Source organism: Callorhinchus milii, unplaced genomic scaffold, assembly GCF_018977255.1.
Source record: "Callorhinchus milii isolate IMCB2004 unplaced genomic scaffold, IMCB_Cmil_1.0 Scaffold1, whole genome shotgun sequence".
Classification (NCBI taxonomy): Eukaryota; Metazoa; Chordata; class Chondrichthyes; order Chimaeriformes; family Callorhinchidae; genus Callorhinchus; species Callorhinchus milii.
In genome coordinates this window covers 50484146-50504835 of record NW_024704742.1, presented here as the reverse complement: position 1 = coordinate 50504835, position 20690 = coordinate 50484146, and the positions used below count along the sequence as shown (strand labels likewise).

General features: G+C 40.9%; 1 protein-coding gene across 2 annotated transcripts in view; it reads right to left on the bottom strand.

Moving 5' to 3' along the window:
• LOC103178136 (gamma-aminobutyric acid type A receptor subunit beta1) overlaps window positions 1-20690 on the bottom strand; it is a 176580-nt gene that overhangs the window by 17888 nt on the left and 138002 nt on the right. The window contains exons 6-8 of one of the 2 annotated variants that reach the window (XM_007892704.2): window positions 6571-6708; window positions 3491-3643; window positions 2663-2913 (exon numbers count right to left, since the gene is read on the bottom strand). In XM_007892704.2, the coding sequence (XP_007890895.1) occupies window positions 2663-2913; window positions 3491-3643; window positions 6571-6708 (542 nt within the window). The remainder of the gene's footprint in view (window positions 1-2662; window positions 2914-3490; window positions 3644-6570; window positions 6709-20690) is intronic. The other variant, XM_007892705.2, reaches the window with a different exon arrangement.

Below are 20690 nucleotides of genomic sequence, written 5' to 3'. Positions count from 1 at the left end.
CCCAAGGCACTGGAACAGACGGAGTTACTGGAGCTAAGGGGTCGGTGTGGGGGAGGGTGGAGGGCAGGTGGGGGAAGCAGGGAGATCGAAAGCACGATTGAAGAGGAGGGTCTTGAGATGGGTCTTGAAGGTGGCAAGGGAGGGGGAGAGATGGAGGGACTGCGAGATGGAGTTTCAGAGGGTGGGTGCAGAGTTGCGGAAGGCCCGCCCACCAATAGTGGGGCGAGTAAGGCGGGGGACATGAAGCAGGCCAGAGCCCGCTGAGCGGAGGGAGCGAACAGGATTGGTAGGGGGTTAGGAGGTTGGAGAGGTAGGGGGGAGCAAGACTGTGGAAGGCTTTGAAGGTGAGGACCAGGATCTTGAACTGTATCCTCTGTGTGATGGGAAGCCAGTGGAGTTGGGCGAGGATGGGCGTGATAGGGTCATGGAGTCTGGTGGGGGAGAGGACATGGGCTGCAGAGTTCTGGATGATCTGCAGGCTGTTGAGGGAGGAACTGGGGAGGCCGACAAGTAATGAGTTTGCACAGTCGAGCCTCTATGTAATGAAAGCACATATGAGGGTTTTGGCGGCTTGCGGTGTGAGACAGTGGCGGAGCCGAGGATGTTGCGGAGGTGGGGAAGGCAGAGCGGGTTATGGCAGAGATTTGGGGTAGAAAGGATAGTTGAGGGTCAAACAAAACACCAAGGTTCTGGACTGGCTTAACAATGTGGAGTGTGCAACCATGGATGGTGATGCTGTCAGCGCCTGAGGTGAGCAGGCGCTGAAGGGAGCCGATCAGGAGGGCCTCAGTCTTGTTGACGTTCAACTGAAGAAAGTTAACTCTCATCCAGGACTTGATGTCTGACAAACATTCTGTCAGCACAGCAGTGGTCCTGGAGTCAAGGGTGGAGGAAGAGAGGTACAGTTGGGTGTCATCCGCATACATGTGGAAGTTGATCCCATGTCAGCGGACGATGTCACCGAGAGGGAGCATATAGATATTGAAGAGGAGGGGACCCAGGACAGAGCCCTGAGGAATGCCACGAGATGGTCCGAGGGCTAGAGGAGATAAATTGGATGTCTACCATAGTTTCAGTCTGGTAGGAACCAGATAGAAAATGTTGTGGATTCTGATCACATATCATATTTTTTATATCACTAAATACATTACTGTCCTTAGTTAAACCACATTTATTTGACTTTGGAGCGGACATCAATGTCAGAGATTGCTTCAACTAGTGTAATCCTATCCATTATTAGTGCAGTCTCCATTGGAATATAAGTTAAGAAAGATCATTCTTGTCTATGCAACTATTAAGAAAGTAAACAGTTTTAGATGATAAATGTTAGATTGTAGGTTGGTTTAGAGTGAAAATGTTCATGCTTTACTGCTCTTTGAAGTAACAAGTTTGAATCAGGCTGTTATAAATGTCTAAAATATATGGTCTGTGAAAGCCTGCTCCTCTCATAGACCGTATATATTCTTCCCTTTCAGGGACTCTATCATAATCTCTATAATAATCTTTGTATTTGAAGTAATGCCTTGTCATGTTGTTGAAACATCTTAAATTGTTTCATAGGCATATGTGGCAGCGAGTTTCACACAGCAAAATCCCACAAACAGCTATGAAGTAAATGATCAATTTCATCTGGGGGGGGTTGTTGGCTAGGGCATTGGAAAAAGCTCCCTTCTCTTTTTAAGTAATGCTATTTTTGAGTAGTGCCATGGGATCTTTAATATCTGTCTAGATAGGCAGACAGGATCTCACTTTAATATCTCATTTAAAGGACGGCACCTTTGACAAAGCAGCGCTCCCCCAGCTCTGGACTGGAGTGTTATCCTAGACTATGTATTTAAAGCCCTGACTTTGGGACTTGAATCTACAACCTCTTGATTCAGAGGTGGGAGTGATATAAAGCAAATCTGCTACATATTCATCTATCTGAAATGTTTTCTCTAGTTAAATGTGTACCACTGATCATCCACCCCACCAATAATACTCCCCACCCTAACAGCACAGGAAACATTGGGTTTGATAGGATATTTGCTCATTTCATTCCATTCCTGCCTCTAAACTATTCAACTTTATGCACAAACATAAATGTAGTTAGATATTTATTTAAAACTACTTTTGCTGAGAATCTCTCTACGTATACACTACTTCCACTTGAGACCGATTAATTGTAAATCTATTTTCTTTGGTACTGTGCTTGTGATCAAATTCAAATAGTGACTTACATCAACATTATACATGCTCCTGAGCTTTACATCATTCTATTTCATCCCGTCACCCCCACATGATTTGTTAAATTCAGGAACCAAATAAAATCACCACCAAATGATTCTTTGCTCTTTACAATACACAGAAGAAAACAACATTTGAAAACAACATGAGATCACAGTATCACAGAATATTACAGAAGAGAAACAAGCCATTCAGTCCATTAAAACTACGATGGTGTTTTCCTTCCCATGGGTCACTTCATTTAATACCACTCTCCTGTGCACTCCCCATGTCCTTTAATAATCCTCCATTTCAAGCATCTATCTAATTCTCCTTTACTGCAGTTTATGGACTCTGCTTGAATAATTCAACAATCATTTGTGAAATAGATGGTCACATTCCACCGGCCTCTGCGTAAGAGGTTATTGTCTGGTACTATTACAACTGCTATATGTACCTGCACTCTGTTGGTTTCCATCCTGCTCTTCTCATTGTTGGTCTGAGCAGCTTTCTCAGCTGCTTTCTTCTGAAGCTGTGGCCCTCTCCCGAAGAAGATGTAGTTTACAAAGGCGTACTCCAGTAAAGCCAGGAATACGAAGACAAAGCAGCCCATCAAGTAAATGTCAATGGCCTTAACATAGGGGATCTTCGGAAGAGTTTCCCTGAGGTGAGTATTGATAGTTGTCATGGTGAGTACAGTTGTGATTCCTGTAAAATGTTGAAAAAAAACAGAATCAATACACAGGAACATCTTTACACTGCAACATGCTGATCACACAAAGCACACACACTTACTGAAGCCAACTGTGACTGCCTGATCCTGACACATCTTCTCTTTTTAAGAGTATAACCATCTGACAATAACAAAGTATTATATAGATTTGTTATTTTCTGGTTGTCAGCAGTGCATTACTATTTGATAAATATGCACCAATTATACTAAAACATTGTTAATCCTTTGGTTTGGGCATTATCACACAGGAAGAATGCAATATAAGTTTATGTCACTTTTGTTAGTGGGGTGATATAATCAAAATATTTCAGATAAAAACAGTGTTTGAAAGGATAAATGTGAGGAACTATTTGGGCTTGCAGGTGATGAATTTGTTATTTCGCATTGTAGTGTCAGTCTTGACTGATATCATTATGTGAACTTCGCCTGATATTTAAACACATACGCACAAGATTGATGCTTTGTACTCATTTCCAGGTATCCATAGCTCAGTAGGTAATGTACATCCTCAGACTGTAGCACAGTTCCAGATTAGTGATTGTAGTTAAATACCTAGGGCAACTCTTGCAGCAGAAGCATCATAGTTGATCCAGAAGGATACCCATGAGAGAATTGTGATCAAGGTTGAGGGCATGTATGTTTGTAAGATGAAATAGCCAATATTTCTTTTCAGCTTAAAACTCAATGATAACCTTGGATAAGAACCTGAAAAAACAAATGCATAGAAATATGAAGCTTTACAACTACATAAATGAATACGCATAAATTTCACGAGTATTACCTCCACAGAATGACATTTGGACAGATTTCACCTATGTACAGCATAAAGGAAAAACCATTAATAATCAAAAGACATTTTGCTTGAAAATCCATCACCATTGATAACATTATAAAACACTTGTGTAATGAAAATGGTGCTTTAAAACTATGGAACAACTACACTGTTTATAATGTTTTAAAACATTAGCAAGTCAGAGATGGCCAACCTGTAACTATTCTATGTTTGTGTAATTCAGCCTCCATTCATTATTATGACTTACATAATAAGTCATTATAATAGGTTCTAGTTGATTGTCCACAGCTTCATGATGCAGAAAATATAAAGCTCCAGCAATACATGACATTATTTTCTGCACTGTTCTTTATCATAATCATGTCTGCTCGTAGCATTACATCAAATAAGTTAACACTAATATAAAGTGTGAGTTTTAAAATTGATACAGAGGTGATTCGCTGACTGTCAGTAAATTTACTGATCAGCAGAGAATAACATATGCTCACCTGTCAAGTCAGTAAACTTACCTAAGAATCTGTACTGTACCTGATAATGAAATAAGCTCAATTTTTTTCAGTGAAACCATATCCAACTATGTTAGCTCTAACAGGCTGAAATAGAAGTATTTGAGAGGAGGATAAAATATATTATACAGTGTTTGGTTTAAGCTATCAGTTTCTATTGTTTGTTAAATGTTTTTCTTCCTCTTCTCCAGAAGTTATTGACATCATAAGATTGACTTGGATGAAGAAGGCCCTTTGGCCCATCCAATCTCATTTTTCTTGAACACACACCCTGCCCCCTCACCAACCATCACAGCTAAATGAGTCCAGTGTCCTGGCCTCAACCACCTTTCCAGTCTTTGATTACCCTCTGAGTAAAGTGAAACTTCATTGAATCTGTCCCAAAATTGCCCTTTACAACTCTCAACTTGTGACCTCTTGTACTGTCTTGCTACATCCTAAAGTATCGATCTGGGTTTATTTTTTCAATCCCATTTAAATTGTTATACACTTGCTGGAATATAGCCCCCATTCACCTGTTGCTAACTCAATAAACTAGCTGTTCTTCACGTCTGAGCCAGATTTGATTTGGAAATTTATTATCTTGAAGCTTTCAGTGAGCAAGGCAGACCATCTTATCAACATGTCCCAAGAAATTTATCAATTACATGATGAGATTGGGTATACTTTCCTACAACTGCTTTTTACCTCCACTAATTTTCTCGTCCAATTTATTCTGCCTTCTTCCTCTCTGGCAGATAGCAGACTCCTACTGGAATAATGCCCCAAGACTTTCCTCTAGTCAAGTACTCATTATTCCTGTGCTAGTCTAAACCAACTCTCTGCTTGCCGGACTTCCCAATTCTTCCCAATTCTTCCTACATAAACTGCAGACCATCCAGAACTCTGCAGCTTGTGTCTGAACCAGGTTCCACAAGCCTATCATTCCCATCTTCACCCGGTTCCACTGGCTCCCCCATCCGCCAAGTTCAAGATTCTTGTCCTCACTTTTAAAGCTCTCCCAGTCTTACACCATCTACGTCTTTAATCTTGTAAAATCAACCCACCTCCTCCTCAGCGAGTGCTGGTTGGCCTGCTTCACGTCTCCACTAACTGCCCTACCAATGGCAATTGGCCTTCCAGCCTCTCTGCCCCTGTTCTGGAACTCCATTGTGGAGTTCCTCCTCCTTGCCTTGCCTCCTTCAAGGTCCATCTTTCCCAACTTCCCTACCGCATCTTGGCTAACCCCCCTTGAATCGAACCCCCAACTTGGGTGCAAACTCGCCAGGCTTTCTAGGTTTTTGGACGTCCTCCCAATGTGAAAGGTGCTTCATAAATGCAATGTTGTTGTGTGAGCTATTAGAAGACTGTGTCTGTCACTCTTAGCCTATGGGCCATCAAAGCTGAGTCCAATCCTATCTTACCCAACATTCAAACACACACACCTACATGCAGTGATCTCTGTTTAACAGTTTGGAAAGTGAAGCATAATTTTTCCCATTCCTGTTCCTGGTGCTGAAGACAATCGTACTGCCCCAAATGTCAAACAAATTGAGTTAGGCTGATTAGCAACAACAATAACATCTTGCTTTATATAATGCCCTTAACTTGGGGTAATGTCTCTGAATGTTAAAGGAATAGGCGAGGATTTGAATCTGTGACTGCGGCCTGAATGCCAGTCTTCACCAGGAGATACCTTTGCCCTGTTGGCCTTTACAGGAACCCTACAGCAAATTTCAGTGTCGTAGGCACACAGCTTTTACAACTTGAATGGAACTGTTGGATTCTGTTATCAATATTATAAGACCAAAATTCAAAGATACCAAAAGCAATGTTGATTTCTGACAGACTATTTGTAAAGATTTACTCTGGATATAATTACTAATCTTTGTTGACCAAAAGATCAATAATAATAATATATGCGTCAAATTCAATTCAAGAATTCACATGTGAATATTCCAACTTTGTTCAAAATTCCAGGAACAAATTAAAGGCCTAATGAGACTCAATAAGAAAGCATGAGATTCTTGGAATACAGTCAAGACTTCATTTAACAAATGTAAGGGAATCAATTAAGCAATTCTTATCATTGGCTCATCTTATAGAGGCTTGAGTTTCTTGACAGATGTTAATGGGAAACTGAGACAGTGGAAAAGCTTTGTTATAACAAGAAGTTGTCATTACAATTCCTAATGAGATTAGACTGTATCTCAATGTTAATGGGCTCTAAATATATTTAGGCAACGGTCTGACATAATCTACTTAAGTTTATGATACCTATTAGTGTACAACAATCATACGCAAAATTCATTGATAGAAGTGACGTAGTCTGAATTTCTTATTAAATGGTTTACCTGTGGCAAAAACCACTAGTTTTGAAATCATCTGGTGATCAACTATGTCGAACTGTGGCAATTCAATCTTTTCTACTCCTGTGACTGCATATTTACCACCGCTCCAATAGAACTGAATATCATCGGTTGTGTAGCCATCTGTAAAATAAAGGGATGAAGTATTTTAAGTGAGGAATAAGAATAAGTGATGAATAAGAATAAGTGGAGTCCTGTAGCTCAGTGGTTAGAGCACTCGCTTTGCAAGTGAGAGACCTGGGTTCAATTCCAGGCAGGGCGAAACCTTGGGCACGTTTCCTTACTCCACACACCTAATAATAATCCCTCCAAAAAAAACAATAATAAATTGGTCATTTTCAATCCACGACTGTTTGTGGGACATTGCTGTGCGCAATTGGCTGCCGCGTTCGCCCACAAATATACAGTCAATTCACTTTACAGTCTATTCTGTGAAGCGCTTTGAGATGTCGAGAAGATGTGAAAAGCACTACATTAAATGCAAGGACTATTATTATATTACTATACCAGGACAGAAGATGTGTTTTACATCCAGTTCAGTGGCAAACATTATATTCTGTGAAGCGCTTTGGGACGTCTAGAAGACGTGAAAGGCGCTATATCAAATGCAAGGATTATTATTATTATTATTAAGAATTTTTTTGAACAGTACAATACAATTCAAAATTACATTTGTATAGCGCCATTCACGTTGGGAAGACGTCTCAAGTCGTTCTAGAACGTGTGTTCACAAGACAAATTACAGTAACAATCAAATGTAAATCATGGTATACTTCAGTGAAAAGATATTTCATTTGTTAGATGCCTGCACTGTAACTTATACCCTCACTGTCTGTTTATTGTCACATCACCGGGTGTCTTGCTCAGTAGATTTGGTGGGTTGAAGGGAGACCACGAGATTGCAGATTATTTTGAGTAATTGGTTTGTATATAATCAGTGGATTTGATGGAGTCCATTGAGAGAATAGATTATATTAAAACGAGTGGGATGGATTGTCCATGAGAGGGTCGATTGTGTATCATCAGTGGGTGGATAGTCCATGAGAAGGCAGATTGTATATAGTCAGTGGGTTGGATAGAGTTCATGAGAGAACAGGTTGTATATTGTCAGCAGAGGTAGCAAGTGTGTGTGTGTGTGTGGGGGGGGGGAAACTGAATGACTCTTATTTTGTCCTGTCTTCACTTATATTCTGGGATAAGTATTGTAGTGAGTTACAGACCAACAGCGAGAATTTGCCACATCACATTAATGAAATGGACTTATTCTTATAGTTATGAACAAATCTAATTTTTAATTATTAAAATCTAAAATATTTTTGATGTCATTATTAAAACAAATTCTATATGAAGTCTGGAATACAGTTTGTAAACTCTCAGATTATCAGCAGGTATTTGAAGACTCATCTCTGGGGTCTGACAGTCAGTACATTTTTAGTCTCTGCACAGTAACACTGAAAATTACAACAACTTGCATTTATATAGCACTCTTCATGCAGAATAGCAACTCAGAGCACTTCCTATTAATATTGGTAATTGCCAATATTGCAATAATAAAGTTATACAAAGACTGAAATTGTTTACTAATGTAATATTGTCCTTAACCCAGAGTGAGCCTTTCCTTGTGAAATGCTGGTGCAGAATGAGCTCCCCATAGCTGTTCATTCTTCAAATTTAAATAACCTTTAATATAATTGCAAACAACAACAATTTGCATTCATATAGCGCCCTTTACACAGGGTAGTGGCCCGGTGCACTTGACAGTGGCGGAGTCTGATCCTGAGCCAGGAGAAGAGGGAGAGGGGTGGTGACCGTAAGCACGATCAAAAAGGAAGGTCTTTAGGTGGGATTTGAAAGTGTGGAGGGAGGGGCAAGGCGGAAGGATTGAGGGAAAGAGTCCCGGAGTTTTGGGGGGTAGTGGCTGAAGGCATTGCCACCAATGGTGGAGCAGAAGGGATGATTGACAAGCAAGAGGCTGGAACAGCCGAGCAGAGGCCACGGGTGGTGGAGTGGTGGGTAAGCAGATCGGATAGGTAGGGAGATGCGAGGGAATGAAGAGATTTGAAAATGAGTAAGAGGATTTTTAAAATCGATCCATTCAGTAATTGGGAGCCACTGGAGCCTAGCAAGGACTAGTGTGATGAGGTCATTTCATTTCAGAGGATTATTTCTGTTTCTCGCATTGGCTTCTACAATTTATTTCCCATCAGGTTTTTCAAAGCCCCTTTGCAACCTGTTTTGTGATTTGTTTACAAAATAACTCCATCTACGATTGTCAGTAATTAACCCATATATTTCCCCCAAAAACATTAGAAATAAAGATAGGAAATTGTAACCTGTGGCTATACATTGATCTCATTTAGGCTCATCTCCATTCTGCCTCTTAATAAAACATTTGCAAACACATTTGTGGGTTCCACTGTTGATCTTTAATAAAGTCTTCACTCCTGCTTTGGTTGTGTAATTCTTTTGTCTGTTGGTTCACATTCCAGTCCTTGACTAGTTGACTTGCCATTATACACGCACTCGGCATTTTCAATCAATTGCATTCTCTTCATCTGCACCAACTCAGACATCACAGGTTTTCTTGGTTTCTTCATATGTCCTGTACATTTAGTCTTTTGCTGCCATCACAAACAGAACACCTCACTTTGCCATCAGAATCATCAAGTTAAACTCATATTTCTCTTTTCAGTCCATCTTTCAGATGTGAGCACATCATAAAACAGAAACATCAGATTCTTGACTTGGTTGTAACAAATACATCTCATTGGGACCTTCATTTAGAGTACTCAGTTTCTAAATTCTATGAATTTTGAAATTCTGTTTCATAATCCATAATCAACACATCTTACCTTTAGAAAGCATTGTATTATTGCTTCAGTAGTATAAGAGAGGTATTATTAAAAAAAAATCCTTTTACGTGGTTCGACTGTTAGGGAGTCATAACCTGGGACAAGTACGAAAATAGAAAAGTACGAAAATATTTGCAAAAATTGTGGAGCACTTTGCGTATTTTGCGGGAAATTCCGGAGGGCCAGTTGGTGCTATTCAGAGACACATTTTTCTTCTAACCTATATATTTTTTCTTTTCTCATTTTTAAAAACTAAACATGATGAAATAACACATCATAGATTATTGGAAAAAAAAACTTCCGTGTCCTCAACATGTTTCTTCAAAAATGCTTCATGCTCATGAATAAGTTCCTTCAAATATGTATTACGAAGCTTGATGGTGTTGGAATAGTCCCTCCCTGTTTTGTGTCTTGCATACAAACTCATGGAAGGCAGGAGCTTTTTCAAGCAATATGTCTGCTCGAGTCAAACACTGCACAAAGTCCAATATGAATTCTTTCCTCTCCATAGATGATGCAGTGGCTCTAGAGAAGCAGGTCACTAGAGCAAGTTGTCTTTGAGGTCCAGATCTGCCTAGAAAGAAAAATATAACAATTGATCTTCATGATGCATTTGTCGTTAGAAATGTTCTTTCCATTTGTTTTTGTTTGCTGTGGTTGCTTTACGTGCTTTTAAAATTGAATCAAAAAGGAAGGAGATTAACTATTGTAATCATACAAATTAAGATTTTCTTTCTAAATTAAAGTGAAAACAAATAATGATACAATTTCATTTAATATTATATACATCAAAAGTATTTTACCTTCATTTTTTTCTTTATTGCCGCTACTTTGCGTTCACATTGTTGCTGAGATTTCATGTGCTCATCAAGGGTGCACTTGCTAACATGGTCAATTGTATGACAGCAAACACGGCAAAACAACTGCTCCTGTCTTCGTAAAGGCCATCTGGATAGAATACAATTCTATCTGAGGGACAGACGGAAATTGAGAAGTGTTGTCCCTTGGCTTCCTTACAGGATTTACAAAAACGTTTGGTCATTTTTGTATTGTACAACCTAAAAAGTGAAACAACCCTGATTAAAACTATAGGTATATATTTGCTGAAAATGTAGTTATGTTTAAAATACTAAATATTTTAATTTGAATAGTACAGCACTTACCAAGTATTCATCGCAGTACAGTAGTGTGAAGCAGCTGCTTTTCCTATCGACGTTTACTCACAAGCGAAGTTGATTTCCTGCACAATCTGCTTCCGCAATCCTCAAATTCACAGCGCAGCGAATGCGCTATCGGAGACGCTCCAGCCATAGTAGCGGCGTCAAGCAAACAGCGCAAAAGGCCTGTGCCTCTTAGTTGCTATTAGTTTGCGCACTGCGTGTAAAAGCTGGTACCCGAGGGGATGTTTGTAGCAGGCTTGTAGCAGACGAGGACCGTTGAGGCGGAAAATGCAGAACACGTGCACCCACACTTTTCTATTAGACATGTCCTCAACCTTATGAACTAAAGTCCTAATGAGTAGAATAATCCTAGTGAGATAAGTGTTGTAAAATTTTCTAATGGTTTTTAGTACTGCTGAAACTCATATCCAAGACTGTCACGTCAAGGGTATACGCCCCTCCTTGCTGGACTCTCTAGTTAATAAACATGTTCAATGCATAAAGGAGCCTTTAAATATGTAATTTACAGCACCACTTGCATTTATATGGCATGCTTCATGTCAGCTGGCATCTCAGAGTGGAACAAATTATCCACCCGTAATTAGTTACAGGTAATTCATAATCCTTTTCATTTTAAATCAATCCCTCGTGTTTGAACATGTTTAATATGCACCATAGATCCATTGTGTAGATTTGAGCCTTTCATAGTAAAACACCAATAATACAGTTATAATTTTACTTATCTCTAAAGGTCATTGACAACTGATTGTCCAATATCAATTAGACCAAACTTCATCAAGATAACTTGTCTGAGTTAATTCAGTTAGATAGCTATTGCTCCCATATGTGTTCTCTGATATATTAGGAGTAACTGAGAGAATAAGTTCCACAGCTGAGCTACTGGACTGCAGTACCACTGAAACATACCCTTAGTCACTCCTTACATTTGTGAAAAAGTTGTGTACTTTCAAAAATGAAAAATTTCAGCTGATAGTTTAATGTACAAGGGATATGGGAATTTTGCAATTTTTTTTATTGGACATTATTGTGCTAAAACACTCCTACTCCATTCTGTTAGTGGATCATTTAAAAATATTACAATGTCAATATTTATTACCTACAGAAGCTAAAGATAATTGCTTTTGTATTAAAGAATATCTATACTGATCACACATAATGTTTATTCCACTGGAATACTTTATTTTAAGATCTCTTAGTAAACACATTTTAAAAAAATCAAATGAGTTTCTTGCTCTTGCAGAGGCTAAGTTGCTCACTTCCACATGTTGCCATGGTGTGTAATATACTATCACTGTCAGCATTACAAGTGAACTTGCAGTAAGCCCAATCCAAAATTTATGGCATTTAGATATGTAGAACAATAATAATAGTTGCTTTTCACGTCTCATAGTGCTTTGCAGGATTTACTGTAATATGAGTGACTGTATTTTGTAGGCAAAAGTAGCAGTCAATTTGCACACAACAGTATCCTACAAACAGCCATAAAGTAAATAACAATCCTTACCTTTGGTATAGCGCCTGTCAGGCTGGGAAAGTGTTAAAGATTACTCTGTCAGAGGGCTTCTCATACGTCCCTCTGTGATTGGTTATGTTATTTCCCACTTGCTTGTTAATGCGAGAGAAAAGGGGTGCATCTCCCAGAATATCAGTGGATTTGAACCAGTGCAACAAAATGTTTTAAAGGACATTAACTCTTTCAACAATTCTCTCCCAGAATTTTGTTCTACAAACAGGGGAATTGCTTTTGCAGAGGGTTAATTGTTGGTTTGCAAATGAGAACAGAGATTCAATGTGTTTAGTTTATCCAGTCCAGTGGAATGCAGATGTGGAATGTGCATAGTTTTAATCTGTTTTACAGTTGTGGGCATTGGTGCCAGCTGTACTTTTTGGGATTACCATCACCACCATCACTCTCCGCATTGGCCTACAAAATGTCTGCTCCCTTTCCTGCAAAACGTTCACCATCCAAACATCGACATTCTTGCCCTCACAGAAACCTGGGCCCCAGGTGACACCTTCCCCCTAACAGAGGCCACACCACCTGTGGTGGCGGTGTGGCTTTCCTCTCCTGATCCCCGCTCGGCCTATCCCCTTACTCCTCTGGAGCCTTCCCCTCCTTTGAGCACCTTACTCTTTATCACCCCTCTAACCTTTCCCTCAAAATCCTCCTTGTTTATCATCCCCCCAAACACTTCCCCACCTTCCTCTTGGACATCTCCACACTCCTATCTTCCCTCTCCCTCTGCTCTGAAAGCCTCCTCATCCTAGGCGACTTCAACCTGCACTGCTCTATCTCTGAGGACTTCTCCTCTCAGAACCTCTCCTCCACATCCACTCTGCCACCCACGTCCATGGCCAACTGCTTGACCTGGTGATTACTCGGAACCTTTGTGGAGTCCTGTAGCTCAGTGGTTAGAGCACTCGCTTTGCAAGTGAGAGACCTGAGTTCAATTCCAGGCAGAGGGCGAAACCTTGGGCAAGTTTCCTTACTCCACACAGAGCCTAATAATAATCCCTCCAAAAAAAAAAACAATAATTAAATTGGTCATTTTCAATCTACGACTGTTTGTGGGACATTGCTGTGCGCAATTGGCTGCCGCGTTCGCCCACAAATATACAGTCAATTCACTTTACAGTGTGTTCTGTGAAGCGCTTTGGGATGTCCTCCTGACGTGAAAAGCGCTATATCAAATGCAAGGATTATTATTATTATTATTATTATTATATTATAACCTCAGCGTCTTGGACCTCACCATCACCAACAAAGCGATCTCGAATCATTACTTCACCTCCCTTAACTCCTCAAACACTCTTCCCACCACCACCTAAACCACCTCCATCTCCTACCGCCCCTGGAAAAAAATCTCCCCCTTTCCCTTTCCGCTGCCTTGGAGTCATCTGAACTCCTCCCCTTCTGGGCTTCCTCCCACAATGACCTAGCCTCCTCGGTCACTCTCCTCCACAACTCCCTCTCCACCAGTCTCGATGTCCTTGCTCCCCTCACTTCCCGAAACGCCTCCTACTCACTGAAGTCACCCTGGTACATCAGCCACCTCCGCTCCCTCAAGGCACAGATGTGCACCACCAAATGCACCTGGCTCAAATGTAACTTAACAGTGCATTGGCAGATCTGGCTGGACCTTGTCAAAACTTATCGCTCCGCCATCGCCTTCGCTAAATCGTCCTTCTGCTCCAAGACAATCTTCGAAGCCAAGGACAACCCCAGGCTCCTTTTCTCCATCACCATCCGGCTCCCCCGCCCACCCACTCACGCTTCCAACATCCTCTCCTCCAAAGCCAACTGCGAGGCGATGCTGGAATTCCTCGAAACTAAAGTTGAGGGGATCCACTCAGCTACCTCTGCCCTTCCGATTATTAACCGCTCCACATCTCTCCCTCACACCCTGGCCCCTACCCATCCCTCCCTCCACAACTTCAAACATGTCTCCCCCTCCTCTTTCACCACTACTATAACCCACATGAAACCAACCACCTGCACCCTTGACCCCATCCCTACCCCTCCTTACCTCTCAGCTCCACTTCCTTGCCCCCCTACTCACAGGCATCATAAACCTTTTTCTGTCCACTCGTACTGTTTCTACCCTTTTAAAAACGGCCATCCTAACTCCTATCCTTAAAAAAATCCTCCCTGAACTCATCCCTGCTCTCAAATTATTATCCCATCTCCAACCTTCCTTTCGTGTCCAATGTCCCGAAACGAGTCGTTGCTTCCCAGCTTCGCTCCTTCCTCTCCCACCAATCCCTTTACGAACCCCTCCAATCGGGTTTCTGTGCTGCCCACAGCACAGAAACAGTCCTGGTCAAAGTTACAAATGACATTCTGTCCATCTGCGACCAGGGCTTCCTCTGCCTCCTCATCCTTCTTGACCTCTCCTGCATTCAATAGCGTTGACCAATCTAACCTCCTCCTCTCCTCTCACCTCAACCACCATGGTTCTGTCCTTGAATGGATCAGATCCTAGCTCTCACACCGTCTCCACTTCATCTCCACAAACGTTTTCTCCTCTCGCTCCTGCACCGTCTCGTGTGGCGTTCCTCAGGGCTCTGTCCTTGGTCCCCTCCTCTTCAATATCTATATGCTCCCTCTTGGTGACATCATCCACAGACATGGGGTCAACTTCCACATGTATGCGGATGACACCCAACTCTACTCTCTGCCTCCACCCTCGACTCCAGAACCATGCTGTCCTGACAGAATGTCTGACAGACATCAAGTCCTGGATGAGAGCCAAGTTTCCACAGCTGAGTTTCCTCTACCTTACTAAGACAGTCCAGATCCTTGGAGTCTTGTTTGACCCTCTTATTTTTAAGCTTCCCAACACTATCACCCCTATCCTCGCCCGACTCCACTGGCTTCCCACCACACTCAGGATACAGTTCAAGATCCTGGTCCTCACTTTCAAAGCCCTCCATGGCCTTGTTCCCCACTACCTCTGCAATACTGCAGCTCATAATATAAAATGGGAAACATTACACAAAAATGATGGGGGAAGATGGATTAAGAATTCTATAGTAATAAGTAGATTTTGACATGAAATGGTATGAAAATAAATGTATTTGAAATTATCCACTTGACATGAAAGGCGCATTACAAATGTAATATCGTTGTTGTTGTTAAATGAACATTATTCACAATACTCACAGTTCTTCTGTTCGTAAAACAATAAAGCAACATTGCCACAAGGAACTTTCACATGCAAGTGATAAGCTGTGTAATAAATTATTGCCTGTAGGACTGATTGAACAGTTTTGCAGATAATAAATAGAGAAGAGACTACAAAGTGAATTCAACTGCAAAATAAGACAAGATTTTCTTTCAAAATACTGAAAGATAACAAACTTTTATGGAAACTATTTCTGTATGTTCAGGGGAATCAATTTCTCAAAGGTTGAGGTCTCACTGGCAGCATTATGATGTCAGTACTTGTTTCAAGAAAAATAAGAGTATTTTGCCTTTTGGAATAAGAGTTGATTGGTGTTGAAGGGTAGGGGTTGCACCCAGAAAACAAACTAGCACCAAGGGTTTTAGCAACAAAAAAAAGCTTTATTTTGGTAAGGGAGCTATTGCTTTTTATAGTCGTCTTCTCCAGATTCTCCCCCCTCTCTTTAGCACCCGGCTGAATATTGGTGCTGCTTCATTAACCGGTTGCTGATGCCCAATTAACACTTAGGGCTGGAACTTCAAACATCCCTAATTGGAGTGCAGCCCATGTTAACTACCTTGAAAGCTTGCCGGACAGCAATGTCAATGGCAAGCAATGCGACTTTAGCTGGTTAGACTCCAGCAGTTACCCCAACAGACACTCTGGCATCCACAAGCTTTGGCTCTTGCCAACCTGCGCCTAATGCTTTCCAGAATTAGGTAAGCAGGATGCATCCTTCCAGGGAGAGAGTGCGCATTCCATCCAACAATCTATCTCTGGGATTTCCATGTGTAGCTGGGATATGTGGAAATCTTGATTTGCATACTCTGAAGCATAGTGATGGGTTTCTGCATGTTTCACACAGCCAGCTGATCAAAACAAAAAGTCAACAGTTGTCACCTCATTATTGGAGTTACTGCATAGTTTTAGAAATGCATTCAACTACAATTTAGTGCAGTTACAAGATAATTCAATTCTCCACCCTGTTCCTTCAAAGTAAATTGTAAATTCATTTTCCTTCACTTAATTTTTTTTATTGAGGCACCTTTTTTAAAACAAGTAAAAAAAATGACACTCTCCTTTAGATAAAAGTAGAGAATCCATAGAAATTAGGGACAGGGTTTAACTCACTGTCTGAACTCCTAACGTGTTGCCTGCAGATGTTTATTCAAATACGAATAAAGCCAGGAAGCCAAGATCTGAAAGAATCCTAATTAAAGTCCTTAATGCGTCAGTGATTTGACACAGGCTGAAAAAACTGTGTGAAGACAGATTTAACATGTTATTGATCTAATTACTCGCTAACATTGTCATGACTGTCATTTTGGCCTTCTGATTCACAGTAGGTAGACGATTTTATCACCATTATCACAGTGCCATCACAAACTTGTTTTGGTAGCTCAAAACACAAGCATAGTTAGTTGCTGGAAGAATGGATGTTACAACAGGAAAATCTTAAGGTTAAGAACTGCAGTGGCCATTTGATTTACAAAGGCCTTAAGTGCTATCCTGGCTCAGTTCTGGCCTCTAGGTCAAAACATTGTGGGTTCAAGCTCCATATCTGGAGTCAAGGCTGACAATAGTGCAATGCTGGGAAGTGCTTCATTGTCAGAGGTGTTGTTCATTGAAGACGTGTTACCTGTCTGTTTAGGTGCACATTAAAGATCCCATGGCAATTTTCGAAATGTAAAGTGAGTTTCTCCCTGTGCCCTGGCCAAAAATCCCTCAGATAAATTGATCAATCATTTCATAGCGGTTTGTGGGATATGGCTGTATTTAAATTGGTAGCCATATTCACCAGTAATACACCAATAATACACAGTACAGTAAATCCTGCAAAACACTTGGATTGAGGTGTGGTATTAAAACGTTTTCAAATAGATGAAATAAATGAAAAAGCCCATTCAATTGTTTTTGGTGAGGGAGGGGGTTTCACCCAGTGCATTGGTTTCACCCACAAAATATACAGTCAATTCACTTTACTATACATTTTGTGAAGCGCTTTGAGACAACAATAACAACTTGGATTTATATAGCGCCTTACACACCGGACAGCATCTCAGAACGCTTCACAGTAATGGATCCCGGAGACGTCTCAATGACATGATAAGGCGCTATATCAAATGCAAGGATTATTATTTTTATTATTTGATTTAGAGCTGTGTGACCTGAGAGTCAATAATATCGTGCCTCCAATGGGTTATAAAATATCAGAGCGGAGAAGGAAATTGAAAGCTTTCAGTCCACTGTACCTCTGCTGTTGGATTCCTTCTTCACAGACTGTTGTAGTGACATACATAATCCATAACATTTCCAATCTATTAGGCTGTAGAAATCTTGCTGCACTAATTAAACTTTTCCTCTCACTTTCAGTACTGATAAATTATGCTGTCAGGTATCATAGGCTCATCACATCTTTGTTCAGCAATGATGCATCATTGTTCAAATCAATGCCATGATCACTGTATCAGATAATGGGAGATTCCTTTACTAATTCATCACTCATTATTCACAGACATGTAATTGAATTGAAAGAAAATTGCAAAGGAAATTCTAAATTAAAATGTGAATTCCAAAAAGCATTATGAATGTAAAATTTTACTTCAAAAGTATTTATCAGGTCCCATAATGCAGTTTAGGGGAATAATTATAATGATATGTGATGCTGACCCAATTACCTTTTTGCTCCACTGGAATAATCATATTGTAGTGTTAACCAGCAGATATTATATGGATCTATATTTACGGCACTAAAGGTAATAATTTCAACCAGTTTTCAGAATAAAACACTATTATTCTTGTACTGTTTGAAATCCCAGCTGGACTTTGATAAGGATTATTTTAATTAAAACTGTTTCATTCAGAACTAAATCATGTAAAAATATTATGGAAACAAAAGTGCTGAAAATGTGCAGCAGACGAGTGACTCGGCAGCAGAGGAGAAATAAGGTGCTGGTTATAAATTGGGGAATTGTAAAGGAACAGCCTGATGAATTACAAAGGATAGAGCAGGAAGTTTGGGTAAAACTGTCCGTCTGGCTCAGTGGTAGCATTCTCACCTCTGAGTCAGAAAAATTTGGGTTCAAGCTTGGAATCACTTTGTCTAAACTGACGCTCCAATGTAGTGCTAATGGTGTGTAGCATTGTCGGAGGTGCTGTCTTTCGGATGAAATGTTAAACCAAAGTCCCGTCTGCCTGTTAAGGTGGACATTAAAGATCCCATGGCACTACTCGAAAAGAGAATGGAGTTTCTGCCTGTGTCCTGACCAAGAATCCCTCAAATACAATTGGCCATTCACTTCATGGTTGCTTGTGGGACATTGCTGTGCACAAATTGATTGCTGTGTTCGCCCACAAATAAAGTCAATCACAATAAATCTTGTGAAGCACTTTGGGATGACCCCCGACTCTATATACCAAACGCCAGGATTATTAATAATATTTGGGTAACAAGTGGTAAATATTATCTGATGTAGGCACTGTATACGCGTTCAGCTACACTGGCACCCCATTCCCCCCAGTGGATTGAATTCAAGATATCTGTCCTCACATTTAAACCTCTATGATCTCCTGAAACTCCACTGCCATGACTGCTTGTTCTGCTTAACAAACACTGGCCTGATTCATACACTTGCTATTGGTAGCTGAGCCTTCGGGCACTCTGCCCCCACACTCTGGAACTCTGTTCCAGGATCCCTCCACCTTGCCCTCTCTCTTTCTGCTTTCAAATCCACTATAACACCTATCACTTTGTTCTTACTTTGACCAATCTTTCCTCTCCTTTCCCCGGTGCCCCCCCACCCCATCAAGGGCTCCCAGTCACAGTATAAAATGTAAATTGTTATTGTTGTATTCCAGGGTTACTTTCCCCATGCTTGGGGGAAGATGAACTAACTCCAGGATAACGTGACTGGTAATGTTGGAATCCAGTCAATCCTTTATAGTGGACTTGGTAGTCCAGTTTCTGAGCCATGTGGTTCCATAGTACTCTAGGGCATTGTAGATGACAGACTATTCAGCTAGGCTCATCAACAACAACTTGTATTTATATATTGCTCCTCATGAAGGTTAGCATCCCAGAGCACTTGACAGTGGTGGAGCACGATGACGAAACGGGGAGAGATGGTGGTGACCGTAGGCACGGTCAATGAGGAAGGTCTTCAGGCAAGACCTGAAGATGGGGAAGGAAGGGGCAAGGCACAGGGATAGAGGAAGAGTGTTCCAGAGTTTCGGGGCGCAGTGGCGAAAAGCGCAGCCATCAATGGTGGAACGGAGGGCATGAGGGACATGCAAGAGGCCAGAGCCAGTCAAGCTTGGAGGGAAAGACTGGTCACTGGGTGCAGAAATTCTTTCTAATCAGCTCCTATTAACCCTGCAAGTAAAAGCCGTCATGGGCAGGGTGGTCATAGCTGGACAATCAGTTGAAAGCTTGCCAGACAGTCATTTCAATAGCAAGCTATGCAGTTTTAGCTGGTTCAACATTTTCAAACACACACATTGGGGTCCCCAAGCCGTGGCTCTTCCCGACCTTAGTCTAATGGAGTTCTGTAGCTTCATGGTTAGAGCACTTGCCTGGCAAGCAAGAGGACCTGGATTAGATTTCCAGGCAGAGCGATATGTGGGGCAAGTTTCCTTAATCCACACACCTCTGTGTAACTAGCAGTAGCTAAGGAACCTGGTTGCTTGCAAATTGGCGGATCGCTTTTCTGGGGATAATAATCCCTTTTAAAAAAAATAATAATTTGGTCATTCAATCCACGACTGCTTGTGGGACATTGCTGTGTGCAATTGGCTGCCACGTTTCGCCCACAAAATATACAATAAATTCACTTTACAGTATATTCTGTGATGCACTTTGAGAAGTCTAAAAGAAGTCTGATAAGGTGGTATATTAAATGCAAGTATTATTGTTATTAATAGTCTCTGGAATTAGATAAGTAGGGTGCATCCCTGCTTTTCATTTCAGAAAATACACCCTCTATTCCCAGAGGGATGCACCCTGCTTACCTAATTCCAGAGAGTATTAATAAAGAGAGGATAGGGAGAAAGTATGTGTGTGTGTGTGGTGGGGTTGGGAATAAGCCCAAAGAATTGTGTTAAAATGTTATTCTTCATATTGTGGGAGACAATGTGTCTTGCAACTCTGTGCTACATCAGTAAGAGCCTGAGGTGGAATACCTTCACATTCCATCATTTCCAATGGGTGATCTGAGTGGGACCTGTGCTGGTAACCTGAGTGTGATTTAAAGTACCTTATAGTGTGGGCCTAAGTAAATGCCATCTATAGGAAGAATTCAAACTCAGGTCTCCTAGAGCAATGTGTTTCTGGTCCATTGAGCATTAACATGTGGCAACCCAATAAACACTCGCCAAAACTATTTCCAAATGACCATTTGTGGGTAAAGTTA